General features: G+C 40.0%; 3 protein-coding genes across 7 annotated transcripts; 2 read left to right on the top strand and 1 right to left on the bottom strand.

Moving 5' to 3' along the window:
- The first annotated feature begins 1,560 nt into the window (after positions 1-1,560).
- Positions 1,561-4,439, top strand: LOC135588164 (granule-bound starch synthase 2, chloroplastic/amyloplastic-like). The gene has a single exon (XM_065080158.1). The coding sequence runs from the start codon at positions 3,499-3,501 to the stop codon at positions 4,402-4,404; it is 906 nt and encodes a 301-aa protein (XP_064936230.1). The 5' UTR covers positions 1,561-3,498; the 3' UTR covers positions 4,405-4,439.
- Positions 4,440-4,746: 307 nt separating this feature from the next.
- LOC135680374 (probable calcium-binding protein CML46) lies at positions 4,747-5,289 on the top strand. The gene has a single exon (XM_065194254.1). It carries the CDS (start codon positions 4,747-4,749, stop codon positions 5,287-5,289), a length of 543 nt encoding a protein of 180 aa, XP_065050326.1.
- A 161-nt stretch (positions 5,290-5,450) lies between these two features.
- On the bottom strand, positions 5,451-13,431 carry LOC135588163 (polypyrimidine tract-binding protein homolog 1-like). 5 transcript variants are annotated; one of them, XR_010476132.1, is made up of 11 exons: positions 13,023-13,430; positions 12,221-12,430; positions 11,328-11,390; positions 11,177-11,250; positions 10,997-11,092; positions 10,134-10,191; positions 9,941-10,045; positions 9,758-9,839; positions 7,215-7,280; positions 6,515-6,947; positions 5,451-5,782 (listed from the first exon to the last, which is right to left on the bottom strand). XR_010476132.1 is itself a non-coding variant. In XM_065080155.1 (11 exons), exons 1-10 carry the CDS (start codon positions 13,209-13,211, stop codon positions 6,540-6,542), a joined length of 1,398 nt encoding a protein of 465 aa, XP_064936227.1. In that variant the 5' UTR covers positions 13,212-13,423; the 3' UTR covers positions 5,451-5,782; positions 6,515-6,539. The 5 variants fall into 5 exon arrangements, 4 of the variants coding, with proteins under 4 accessions (XP_064936227.1, XP_064936228.1, XP_064936226.1 ...); XM_065080155.1 differs by having other exon boundaries at positions 7,168-7,280; positions 13,023-13,423; XM_065080156.1 differs by lacking the exon at positions 5,451-5,782 and having other exon boundaries at positions 6,345-6,947; positions 7,168-7,280; positions 9,758-9,812; positions 13,023-13,425.
- Positions 13,432-13,664: the final 233 nt, after the last annotated feature.

The raw sequence follows: 13,664 nt of genomic DNA, 5'->3' as shown, positions 1-13,664 counted from the left end.
ATGTGCTCCTTGGTCAAAGACAGGTATTGATATTTTTAGTATTTTCGTATTTTCCGATTGATCTTTTGCTGTATTTTTACTCTTACCTCTCAAGTACTGAAAATTTGTTGTATCAAGTCTATGCTCCACAATTGGTAATGAAGTGAATGACTGTTGTTTGGGTTTATAAAGTGTTATTATGATATTTAAATAAGATTCACTGACATTTATCATTTTTAACTTCAACAGGAGGGCTTGGAGATGTAGCTGGGACTCTGCCAAAAGCTTTGGCTAGGAGAGGGCACCGGGTTATGGTATTTCTCCTTTCCCTTTTGTCGATTAATTTCTGTTTGAACCTCAAATCTCACGTTAATGTTGGTGGTGACTCTAGCTATTCCACAGAAAGGTAAATTGGAATAGCAATTCAAATCATAAAACTGCAATTACAATGTGCAGGTTTACCAAACTAGAATAATGTTAGTCCAAAAGTTGCTTCCTTAATATTGCTGTTGCATAGCCAGTTCAATCTTTCTTTTGTAAATTATAGGTTGTTTCCCCAAGGTATGCCAATTATCCTGAATCCAAAGATATAGGTGTTCGCAAATATTACAAAGCTGATGGGCAGGTCTGTATCTGCTGTTTCATGTCATGGTGTTTAGATTTAGCTATAAATACATACTTATCCAGTTGATGTCATATTATGGGATGCAGGATCTGGAAGTAAATTATTTTCATGCTTATATTGATCGTGTGGATTTTGTATTTATCGACAGTCCAGTTTTCCGTCATCTAGAGAACAACATTTATGGGGGAGACCGGCTGGTAAAAGTTTTTTGCAATTTTAACACCTGTAAATTAGTCAATCCAGTTTATTCACTTTTTGTTACTTTATTTTTTTGTGCACTGAAAATACAGAAATGACCTTCTACAAGTTATTTATATTGTCTTTCGCTAATTAATGCAGGAAATCTTGAAACGGATGGTATTGTTATGCAAGGTAGCTGTAGAGGTATCTCCTTTGTCCTAAACAACATATTCAACTATCCATGATGTACATAACAGAATATGTCAGTATTAAAAATTCGTAGTGAGCATTTGTCTAAGATTAATGCAGGAAGGAACTTCCAACATGATTTATAGTCATGTCGGTGGCCGCTTCAGTGCTGCTTTGAGTTAGTACTTGATAGTCCTTGAGGTGCTTAACTCAATTGCAAATGCCAATTCCCAACCCTTTTTCCCACTTCTTTTTTCTGGTTCTGTATCTTTGTTTCCTAATTCATGCAGATGTCTTATGACTGAAATTAGCATTGTACAGTGTTGTCTTAGGTCTAAAATTTCATTACAGTACCAGTAGCAGGACCCGTTCAGAGGGGTAGGTATCGGTCAGTATCAAAACATTCAGTGTGTGTATATATATATATATATATATATATATATATATATATATATATATATATATATATATATATATATATATATATATATATATATTAAAAATTGGATTGAATACGATATGTAACCGGGCAGTACTAGCATAGAGGTATCCAGTCAGATCGATATGTTACACTCAGTATACCATACATCTAATTCTATGGTTCTGCATACTAATTGTCGATGGAGAACTGACTGTGACTTTGGTATCAACGAACCTTAACAAAACAATTTACTGTTTAAAAATTTTGGAGTTTCATACAATTTCTGATTCTTGATCGATGTTTTAAAAGATGTAAGATATCTCTGTGCAGGTGAAATTATTTAATAGGCCAAGTTTATATTAGAAAAAAGGCCTAGTTGTTAAACTCATTTCCATTTATTAGGCTTAGGAAATTAAGAACAAGGCCACTGACATATATGGTTTTCTTTGATACCTTATGTTTTTTTTCTATTATGATAGAGTCAGTGGAACTTTGTGCAAGGATTTACCTTACGTTAAACACACAATGGTAGTTACTCTCCAATGTTGGTCCTCTGCCAATTAACAGATATTAAATCATAATACTTTTGTTTAATCATCTAAGTTTTTTAGAAAATTGATGGAGTAATCGAGTGGTTGATGTAAATAACTGAAGGCTACTCTAGCATACTTAGTTCTTACTGCCTCTATCCTCCCTGATTTCTCGGCCTTACCTTTGCATCCAATTTATCATTGTTTCTGTTATCTGCATATGTTGTTTCATATAATTCCCTGAATTTTAACCATTGGCTAGTTTCTCTTTTTCTTTTGCCTTATAATTCTTCTAAAATCAAAAGTTATTGTGAATTATAATCTATTAGGATTTATCAGTATTCTGGCTTTCATGATAAGCAAACCAGTTTTGTTGTGAAGCAGATAAATTTGCATACCACTCATGTTATATTTCTTCGCAAGTCTGTAGTCGGTGTATAACCAAACACTTAATTCTATTCGAACAATAAGATTTAGTTTTATGGTAAGTATCCTTTTTCTGTGGATATACCTTGTATTTTTCATTCACAACTTGTTAAACATATGTCATTGTTTCGAGTTTAGACTGATACAATTGCAGGTTCCGTGGCATGTTCCATGTGGCGGCTTATGCTATGGAGACGGAAATTTAATTTTCATTGCGAACGATTGGCACACATCACTTCTGCCTGTGTATCTGAAAGCATGCTACCGCGACAATGGCTTGATGAAGTATGCCAGGTCCATCTTGGTGATCCACAACATATCTCACCAGGTTAGCTCTCTCGCATTTTATGCTGCATCTATTAGGTTAAACTTCTGTTAAATTCTCTCTTCATTTAGAAGTTCAATTTGCTGAGTTCAGTAGCCTGTGAGATCCTCAGAACTGCTCAAAGACTGTTAAATTTGCCAAGACGATATCTGCAAGTTTGCAGTTCTCTCACTTACCTTATCAGTAAACCAAACACTTTCTGACTATTTCTCACGTCACTGAATCAATGATCCAATTATGCTTGCATGAATTCCTACAGCTGCATTGTATTTCTTGAAGTTTAGGTTGCATGATGCCCCTGGCCATATTGTTTTTGTGTGACCTGAAGATATTGATCATATGTTGTACTTAATTTTTCATGAGTCTATCATGGTTTTTCCCAAACCTTGTTATAATTGCATGACATTTGAAGCACTCTGTTTTATTAGAAACCTTCTTTACATCCTTCTCTTTTGCATCAAATGAATGTTTGTCTTCTTAAACTCTTTTTGAGCAATCAAAACATCTCCGCTTTTAATTTCTTTTCTCCCCCATTTTTGTTGAAGTTGCTTCATTTCAAACTTGCAAAGATTTCTGAGTTACCACCACCAAAGAAAAATCATTTCGCTCAAAATGAAGATAAAATCATTCATCTTCTCTTCTCTTTTTCTACCGAGAAGAATGCTTGAATCTGATCCTGATATAGAAGTTTCATGGCATCATTCTAAACAACTTAGGAAACTACGAGCTCGGAATCCTTATCGTCTGCATTCTACCTGTGTGTCTTGTCCAGGGGCGTGGTCCAGTTGAGGACTTCTTCCATGTCGACTTGCCCGATCAACACATGGACCTCTTCAAGCTGTATGAGCCGATGGGAGGTGACCACTTCAACATCTTCGCGGCCGGCCTCAAGACTGCTGACCGCGTGATCACCGTCAGCCGTGGCTACGCATGGGAGCTCACAACATCCGAAGGTGGGTGGGGACTCCATGAGATCATAAACGAGAACAACTGGAAGTTCCAAGGCATCGTCAACGGGATCGACACAGTGGACTGGAACCCTGAGCTGGATCTTCACCTGCAATCCGATGGCTACAGAAACTATTCCATTGAGACTCTGCAAGCCGGGAAACCACAGTGCAAGGCGGCGCTGCAGAAGGAGCTCGGCCTCCCTGTCCGCGAGGACGTCCCCCTCATCGGATTCATCGGCCGGCTGGATCACCAGAAGGGCGTCGACCTCATTGCGGGTGCGATGCCTTGGATCGTCGGGCAGGACTTGCAGCTGGTGATGCTGGGCACCGGGCGGGCCGACCTGGAGGAGATGCTGCGCAAGTTCGACAGGGAGCACCACAACAAGGTGAGGGCGTGGGTGGGGTTCTCGGTGAAGATGGCGCACAGGATCACCGCAGGGGCGGACGTCCTGCTCATGCCATCGCGGTTCGAGCCCTGCGGGCTGAACCAGCTGTACGCCATGAAGTACGGCACGGTCCCGGTGGTGCACGCCGTCGGCGGGCTTCGCGACACGGTGATCCCGTTCGATCCCTTCAGGGAGAGCGGGTTCGGGTGGACGTTCGACCGGGCGGAGGCCAACAAGCTGATCAATGCGCTGGGGAACTGCCTCAACACCTACAGGAACCAGAAGGAGAATTGGAAGGGCCTGCAGACGCGAGGGATGGCACAGGACCTGAGCTGGGACAACGCCGCCAAACATTACGAGGAAGTCCTCGTCTCAGCTAAGTATCAGTGGTAATCTTTGAGAACATGAACGAACAGTATCTATCTCAGCTATCTGATGATCCAATCCGGATCTCTCTTCAACGAACCTGCAAAGATTCGTCTAAGTATTGTGTGCGTCCGTTTGATTGATGGCATCAACATTTTGACACGTCTCTCTCTCTCTATCTCTTCCTCGCTGTCGAGGACAGCCCAGTTTTGTTGGATTCTGTGATTAGCCACCGCGTCGACAGCCTCTGCTGCGTACGTGCCAGAGGAAAACAGTCGCACCTGCACGCATAAATACACATCGATTCGCCATGCATGTTATTGGTTGGACCAAGAAGCAGCGTCTTCTTCCTCCTCAGCGCTGGAAACCATGGAGAAACCATTGCCAACTGCACCGTACCACTCCCTCGCACTCACAGAGCCCATCGTGCTCCACTTCAACAAGACCATCTCCATGGGGGTCGTCCTGAAGAATAAGATATCCATGGGGTTCCTCTTCCGGCACCCAGCGCCGTGCGCATCGGGGGTCGTCGATCGTGTCAGACCCGGCGACTCGGCCGACGGTAGCGAGGCGCCCGAGTTGACCAGAGAAGACGTGGAGACGGTGATGGAGATCATTACGGGCATGCCTTGCGGCGCGGACGGTGAGCAGCTCGAGGAGATGCGTGGCGTGTTTGAGGGGGAGGAGCCGAGCTTGGAGGAAGTGGCGGAGGCGTTCTCCGTCTTCGATGATGACGGTGACGGGGTCATAGAGCCCCTGGACCTGCATCGTGTTCTCTGCAAGCTGGGCTTCCCGGAGGGGGCGGCATTGGAGGCATGCCGACGGATGATCGCGGCGTACGACGAGACCGACGACGGGAGGATCGATTTCAAGGAGTTCATCAAAGTTGTGGAGGGCAGCTTCTTTGATTAATTATTCTTCCTTTTTCTTCTTGTCGTCATCAGCGTCACATCTATCAATGCGCAAGCAATTAAAACAAACCAAATTTCGAGCAGGATTGAGACTCGAAATCTAAAATCATCAAAAGATTGCGACTATTCGAAATCTTACAAGAAGAATCAAAGGCCAAATCGAGAAGCAACTACTCATCTGGATCGCAGATTTAAATCGATAATGTTATCGACAATTGACACATCCATAGACTTTGAACATGAAGGGAAAACATCTTTCTGAAGCTGGAAGTGCGGCTTCAATCATTTAGAACCCAAGAAATAACATGTTCTTCTAGGTAGATCCAGTCACCACATCAAACCACAAAAGCCTGTACAATTGACTTATAGAGCTAGCAGTAGGCTATCTTCTGCAGTTCCAAAGTTCCATAGATTGAGTGAAGCCGAGAAAGAGCAGACCGGTGCAGAGTATCATAAATCTCATGGCAACTTCACTGATGGGAGAGTCTGGATACCTGCAAGGCATGTTTTGGCCAGTGTTTATTCAACCAGCACTGAGATGAAATTATTGCATACTATCAGTTGGATATTGTTCTAAAGAAATTGGTCACTTCCCTGAGCATGTCTCATCACACAACTAAAAATAACATTGCTTCATGATCTATTAGTATGCCACTAGAAAAAGTTATAAAGATTATGAAAAGGGGTCATTATCTAACAATGTCTGGAATTCCAGATATGTTTGAATTTTATATCCGTAAACAATAGCACTTAAAAGGCTTTATAACCAGAAGTAAAGAAGATATTGTAAAAGTTCAGGCGGAAGTGCCTTATGCTTGTATTTACTGCTTGATCTTTGGAATACATTACTAATGCAAAGCATATCATAAAATTCTATCATAAAAGGCAACTGTTTAAAGAAAAAAAAAACTCTGAACCCACTTGAAAGGAAAAATGTCTAGAAATTATGTCTCCACAAACCTTCGAAACTCAATTTTGTCAAACTATCTTGATGTGGAATACATAACATATGATTAATTGCCCAAGACGAAAATACTGCATGGTGAAAAAAAAGAATGGATGAAAAATAAAACATTTAAGAATGTTTAAAGCACACTGGTTCACGTCAAACTCGATAGCTTATTTCAGGATAAACTACTAAGATACCAAAACAAAACTACCATTTACTCTTAATTAGATGCTTTTAAAATATAAATTCAAGTAGTAATATACTAGACGCAACAGACCTAGAGAATTGTCAGAAGATGCAGCTTATGAACTGTAGTACAAAGGTCGAGTGGTTGGTGAAGAAGCAGGCCTTGTATTCGACATAACACCATAAGGTGATGAGTTCTGTGAAGCTTGAAGTGACCCAGCAGTAGCACTGGAGGTGTTTGCTGAAACTGGGTAATGAGAAACAGGAGCAGTTGCAATGGTTTGACCTGGGTACAAGTTAGGCTCTGAAACAAAGCTTCCACCTGACGTGCTAGAATTCCATGTCAACATTTGACCCTGAGGATTTGTTGCTTGTCCTGTAGCTCCAAAATCACTGCCCACGTATGTGGATGTTGGCTGGGGATAAACTTGCCACCCAGAAGTGGTGGGTAAACCAGGAGCTTGGGACATCATTGGTACACCCGTGTCCTGAATAGTGTAGTCTCTGCTTCTCTCATTATGCACCTAAAAGAGAGCATACATACATATAATTGACTGTAAGTAACCATGCACATAAAGGATGAAAGTCTAAGCCAGTGTGCTAATAGAAAGACAACAGAAGGACCTCAAGTGCGCACAATTTTATTTTCTTTTTCCTGATGGATAGATATAATTCTTTCGACAGCCAATTTTTGAAACTTAAAAAAGTTTTATTGCTCCGCTTAACCCAAAAAATTATATATACCTTAAGATTGAGATCAGTATGACGAGAGTATGTCAGATGAAGCTTACAGTAACCACCATCATAGATGCAGTGTCCCTCCAAAGCCTCCTTGGCAACTGACGCAGTCATCACATCTGATGGAAACAAAGAAATGGCACGTAGATAACTTAACAGAGCCAAAACATTAGCTTGAAAGTATAAAAGACAATTATCTCAAATAGTATGATGCTTAATTAAATATAAAAAATCCTTTCTATTTCGAACAAAATCATTAACTATATATCATCCTTTAAGATGTTCAATGTGCACGTGAGCACTTAATCACCTAACAACTATTAATTGCTTTAGTACCAACTTTCAACAGTCTTAATTTTCACTGCAATATCTGAAAGCGTGTCTGCAGATAAGCTTAACTGTAACAGTCAGGACGAACTAACAAGGAGTACAACAGTTTGTTGTGAAAGGAGGTGATAAAGGCAATATGACAGTAAAAAGACCAGGTAGGATCAGTAAGCATGGATTAGACCAACCGACTCATGACATGACAGTGAACTGATTAAAATTGGTCTTATAGCAGACATGTTAGGCAAATCAAACAGGTCCTTATACAAGAAATGATTGTGCTTGTGTGTCCAGAAAGGACCAAAGATCAAATTTAGCAGCAAGAGGCAAAATAATACCTCTACCAATGGGAGAACAATCGAAGAATTTTGAAGGGCCTCCCTCCCTAACCATGAATTTTGTAGGTTTTTGTAACAATTGAAAATCCTGGCACAACTCCAATGACAAAAGTCATTGCTTCAACTTTCATGAATGACACTGATATAGTTCCTGAAGGTAGTCAGTCCATGGCATATCAGCTGCACAAATAAGGGTAGACTCCCTAGGGCCAGTTGCAGTGCTTGACCACAAAGCCCTTCTAGAGGTCCCCAAGGAGGTTGTGCCCACCAAGATTATCACACGTGAGGATAATTTAGATAAACATGCCCCTCGCCTCGAAAAAAAAAAGCATTTCAACCTGGATTGTCGTTATTTGTGCATAAAGAGAGAACATTAAGCATATCCCTTGCTGGACGCTTGAACTACATAAGAATTAACAACAGATAACAACTTACAGATTCAACACAAAATATCATGCAGAACGACCTGAGAAAGTCACCAGACATGCATCAAGATAAGTCAGCCAGACTAAAACCAGGCAGGCAACAAGATCAGCCAGACTAAAACTCCTGGAGGCTTGGGGAAAAAAAATCAGCCACCCATGTCTCAACTTATTCAAACCAGCCAATAGCCCCCTTATCTGAATTGAGACACTAAAAAAATCTGTCCGGATAATTTTGATTTCCTAAAATCTCACTATTTATGATCAGCAACTAAAATTTCTAGTATCTTACAATTTCCTTACAAAAAAACCAAACAGGCATTTCCAAGACTACACAGTCATCATAACTTACCAACTTCGGACAATTTAAAATGATCCAAAAATATTATAAAAGTTCCCACCTTGGGCACCAACAAAATATTATCTCATTCACTTGTATGCCTATTGTAACATCTATATGACCCATCAACAGATGTGACGAAATAAGAAAAAACTCAAATTGACTTCCCAAAACCTACTTAAACCAAAAGTCAGTTTGTGAAGTCAGACCCAAACTGACACAATTTCTTTAAACTGAGAAATTGACCCAAAACCTAAATTAATTGCACCCAAAGTTGACATGAACTGGTTATGATGCACTTATTTTGAGGCCGGGACACATCATGGAAATCACCACCATCAAGAAAGAAAGCCCAAAGGAATGCCCATAACCTGCTAGGGCCAGCCATCAATTCAAAAGCCCTTGGGCATTGGCTTAGAGCTAGGCTGGCCCCAGTATGGCCTAGGCTAACCACTAGAACCCCACGATGTTATGGCAGCACATCGACACTTAAACATCTTCATGGTCACCTGATAGTGTTTAGAAGATTTGAGCAATCTTTACCAGGGTCTCATGCAAGGAAACATAGAGTTCACAATGAAAAAGCTTCATGACACTGATAAACTCCTCCAAAATAGGAGGAGAATGCAGAGACCCGTTGGAGTGGGATTTATACCCTTGTTTTATATCAAGGGCCTGCCAACCATACTTGCAGTCACCTTGGGTCCAACCAGGCGTAGTTGGTAACCCACCTCCTTGTGAGGGATGGCCAATCCAAGAGCAATCCTATTGGAATATTCAGAATCAAGACGCAATTAATGTCTCCTGCTATCCTGTATCAATAGTGATGCACACGAAACACTACATGTACTAGTCTACACATGCACATCCACAGGTTCATGTGTACCAAAGTGAAGTGAAGACACATGCACATGGTATCAGTCCATAATCTCCTGCCAGCACATGGCAGGTGCACAAAAATAACTTGCTCATGCATCTGCAAACATGCACATAAGCACAAGATGCTACCTAAGTTCAGCTTACAACTATTAATTAGAGGGCACCATAGACAAAAGATAAGTTGTGTTGTGTATTTGCACATTCAATCAAAATGGAGACCAAAATTAAAATGCTTATATGCAATTTACTAGAAAATATCAAACATGAAACATCTTTAATAATTTCCATACCAGAATACTGTATCAAGGCCTGCATGCCACCATTTTTCTCAAAAATTAAAATTTTCTGCACAATACCAAAAGCAGAGAAGACCTGTAATTTGTCAAGAACAAACATTGAGTAGGTTCATTTTGATGTTTAGCTGAAAGTTAAAAACATTAATAAAACATGGAGGTAGATAGAAAATGTCTTACTGTATAAAGAACATCAACTGTCACAGCATATTGCAAATTCTCTATAGAAGCTAAAAGAACATTGCTCTCCGGCTCCTTTTTCTTTCCATCATGACCTGGCAAAGCCTGCGAAGGATTTCTTGTAAATACATCAAGGAAAAACAAGAACGAAAAGAATAAAGAAGCAGAAGTGAATTTGATACATAAAAGTTACCTGCAGAGTTCCCTCAATAGCTGACGCATTCACAGGAAGAAAGGGATTTGTGTAATCCCTGTTCATTAAAAAAACAAAGTTTATTAAGGTTTGAGTTATATGCAAGCCCTAGATTGCGACCAATTTGCATAAAAAATCTAAAGATAGAACTTGATGGGGAAAAAAAATCTACTGTGAAATGTGTGTTAATAACATGATAGTGTGATAATCTCATACCAATATTCATTTGTTAACTCTTCAGTTAGTTTAAGAAACATAATACACTCCGATTACAACTAAATCTGAAACATGGCAGTGTAACAAGAGCAAACAAAATTCAACAGTTAAAACATCAATAAAATGCCAAACATTTTTCTTACAAGAACTGCTTAAAACAATGTACAAGAGAAGAAACTATAAGTCCAAATTATGGAATCACAGGATTACCCATGTTGCACAATCACGATAAGAGTAGGTCATCTCTTAAGTTCTAAATTTCCTGCCTGATTACAGGAGGCTGAATTTACAGACATGTACCTTCAGCAATTTTACTATATCAAGGAATTATCATGCCCGAAGAACCCACAAAATTTAACTCATGTCAGCTGCTTGAACTATGTATTAGACCTTGTGAAAAGGGAACATGTTACGCAAGATGTAATTTATGCAACAGTATATTGCAAATATATTTAGTGCTCATCATTGTGAGGAACAAATATTACAAAGATGATTCTACAGAACATTACTTCTTGAGCACTGATCAGAAACTGAAGGAAAACAGGTAAGGTCAAGAAATCAACAAATTCAAAAGTAAAAATATAATGGTAATAAAATCATAAAACAGCCTGTGCACTTCTAGCACACGAAAAAACAACAAAATGTACCTGCTCCGATGTGACTGGAATTTGATACTTAAATCTGTGTGGGCTGAATATGAGATACGCAAATGGCAAGATGTAATATGCTCAGGGAGCAAGTACCTGGAACCTTCAAGTTCAATTAGCAATAATTCAAATAAAATAAAAACATATTTTCATACTAAATACAATGCAAAAACACGCAACCTTGGAATACTTCTTCCATCCAACTCATTTCTTGCACTTGCCGCAGTCTCTGCATCCGTGTACTGGATTAATGCCTGCAAAATGATTCAAGTACTGATGGTAAATTACTTCCTGCATTTCTCCTGAAGAGGACCAACACATGTGGTCTCACCTGAAACCCAGCAGCTTTTTCGAATGTGGCAATTTTATACACAAAACCGAAGGCAGAAAACACCTAAGACAAAATTGGAAAGCTTGTTATGACAAATAGTTAACGAGAAATTTAACCAGCATAGACCACAAGTGTAGCCCCATAAGCTAAAGTCATCCATAGGCACATTAGCATGAGTGCACATATACTTGGAAAAATATATATGCATGCAATATTACAGCTTCTTGTTGTTGTTACTGTTGTCATATGCATGAAAAATCATACTAGAACCATGTCCTCCTAAGAAAATTATGAGGAACACAAGAAACACAATAATAAAAACAGCCTCAAAAGAAAAAAAAAAAAAACAGTTTTCACTCTTGCCAACTGAAACCTTTTATCCATGCATAAACTGCTCCAGCTGTGAAAAGGAGCTCACCCAATTACTCCAGTAAGTTCTTTTGAAGGTAGAAGATATAAAAAAAATTCAACAGGTCAAGTGGAAAGCATCAACCATACATAAGCCAAGGACATTTCGATTCCAAAATATCGAAAATCGAACATACCACCAGATGTTAGAATATTGTTTATGTTATTAAGTCCAACTAATAACCATTTCACAAGGATACAAGGTTTCAAATGTGAAAACGAGATTGTAACATATGTGGTAATTCTCCCAACAAAATAGTTGTATGTAAGTTTTCTCCCATCATTATGGCCCTGCTAGTTCATGCACTGTAAGTTACTAGAAAAGAACAGAAAGAATGAGCATGTCTTTTGCTGGAGAATATTTTTCTTGCGTGCCCCTTACCATAAAAATGATCCAGGCAACCGAAATACGAATACTTGATAAGATGACCATAAGACTAGAATGGCTCCATGTACAACAAGGGCTCCCAACCAAGAAAACTTACCGAATGAATGACATCTATGCTTACATCACCAGCTTCAACACCTTCAATAGTGACAAGCAAGACATTCCCAGGAACATCACCACCACTCTTGTTATTTGTAATTTCTTGCCTGTTAGAATACTGGATATAGACAGTTTTTCCACGGACTTGGGCTGGCTCAGACAAAGAAGCATAGTACGATACCATTGAAATTGCTTGGTTAAGGTCCACCTAGAGAGAAAGAAACATTTTTAAAATGCACTGAGTAATGAATATAGACTTTAAAAAATGAAAATTAACACAAAGGTTGTACCAAGTAGAACTCCTCTGATGCAAAAACTCCAAGAATTAAAAAAATCACAGTTAAATAAAGCATTCACAAGCATACTACAGCAGAAGAAGGTAGCACCTAGTTGATCCAGAGCATGGAAAGTTGAGACCCTAGTTATACTAAAGTACTTGCTGATCACTGGCATTTTGGATTTATTTTATCGAGAAGATGGAAAACGGTTTACTAGAAAAAGTTTTGAGTCCTGTTGACGCGTAGATAAAGCTGGAAGAGTTCTAATTCACGAAGGATCGAATCCTTCATTTCGTCCTATTATGAATTTTCATCTATGGGAAGTTCCAAAAACTCCAATTTGGTGCTTCTGATCTGAATATGATCAGTCGAGAAATTCAATAGCAAACCCAACATTCTTCGTCCAGCGTAAAAATAGTGTGGATTGTTAGCAATGAGTAGCCAAAAGATAATGTACACATATATCACCAAAACTATCACAAGCAACAAGGCAAATGATCAAAACAGAGAGACGATACGGACGAATTCGACGAAGGCCTGGTTCTTGTTGGCGCCGACGTTGCACATGGTGTTGACGATCCTGCCAAAGGGCTCGCAGAGGGCAACGAGCTCCTCCTCCGTGCACTCCCACGGCAGGTTTCGAACGTGCAGCACCTTCGACGGCGTCTGCGTGTACCGAAACTGCTGCTGCCCTCCTTGACCCGGCGCCATCCCTTCTGCCAATATATATGGTACAAGAAAAATCCCCTCTCCTTTCTACCGTTCAAGATGAGGAATCTCCCAAGGATGCTTCCTCTTGCTAGGATTAGGGTTCGAGGGGACAAACAAAGCAAGATTTAGAGGAAATAAGAGTGTAGCTCTTCCCCCCCCCCCTCTCTTTCGCCTTCCTATCCTTCGATGTCCTTTTCTCGAACCGGAAAAAAGCCCTATCGACCCCCGGTTGTTTTGCTACGTTATCACTTTCCCGGTTTTACACGAACGGAAACGACTCATGTAGCGGGTCCAGTTGCTTCTGGAGAGAACGAGAGACTTCTTGCCGTGTGCGTGAGAACAACGAATCACACGATCCGGACCGTCGGATTTGTCATCGTCATTCGACGGCTAAACTACCATAATTTACCCATCAAAATAAAAGGCTCGATGCTTAACATAAACAACTTAAAA

The sequence above is a fragment of the Musa acuminata genome, chromosome BXJ1-8 (assembly GCF_036884655.1).
Source record: "Musa acuminata AAA Group cultivar baxijiao chromosome BXJ1-8, Cavendish_Baxijiao_AAA, whole genome shotgun sequence".
Classification (NCBI taxonomy): Eukaryota; Viridiplantae; Streptophyta; class Magnoliopsida; order Zingiberales; family Musaceae; genus Musa; species Musa acuminata.
Note: the sequence above shows the minus strand (reverse complement) of the source record. Positions and strands in the feature narration are given on the sequence as shown.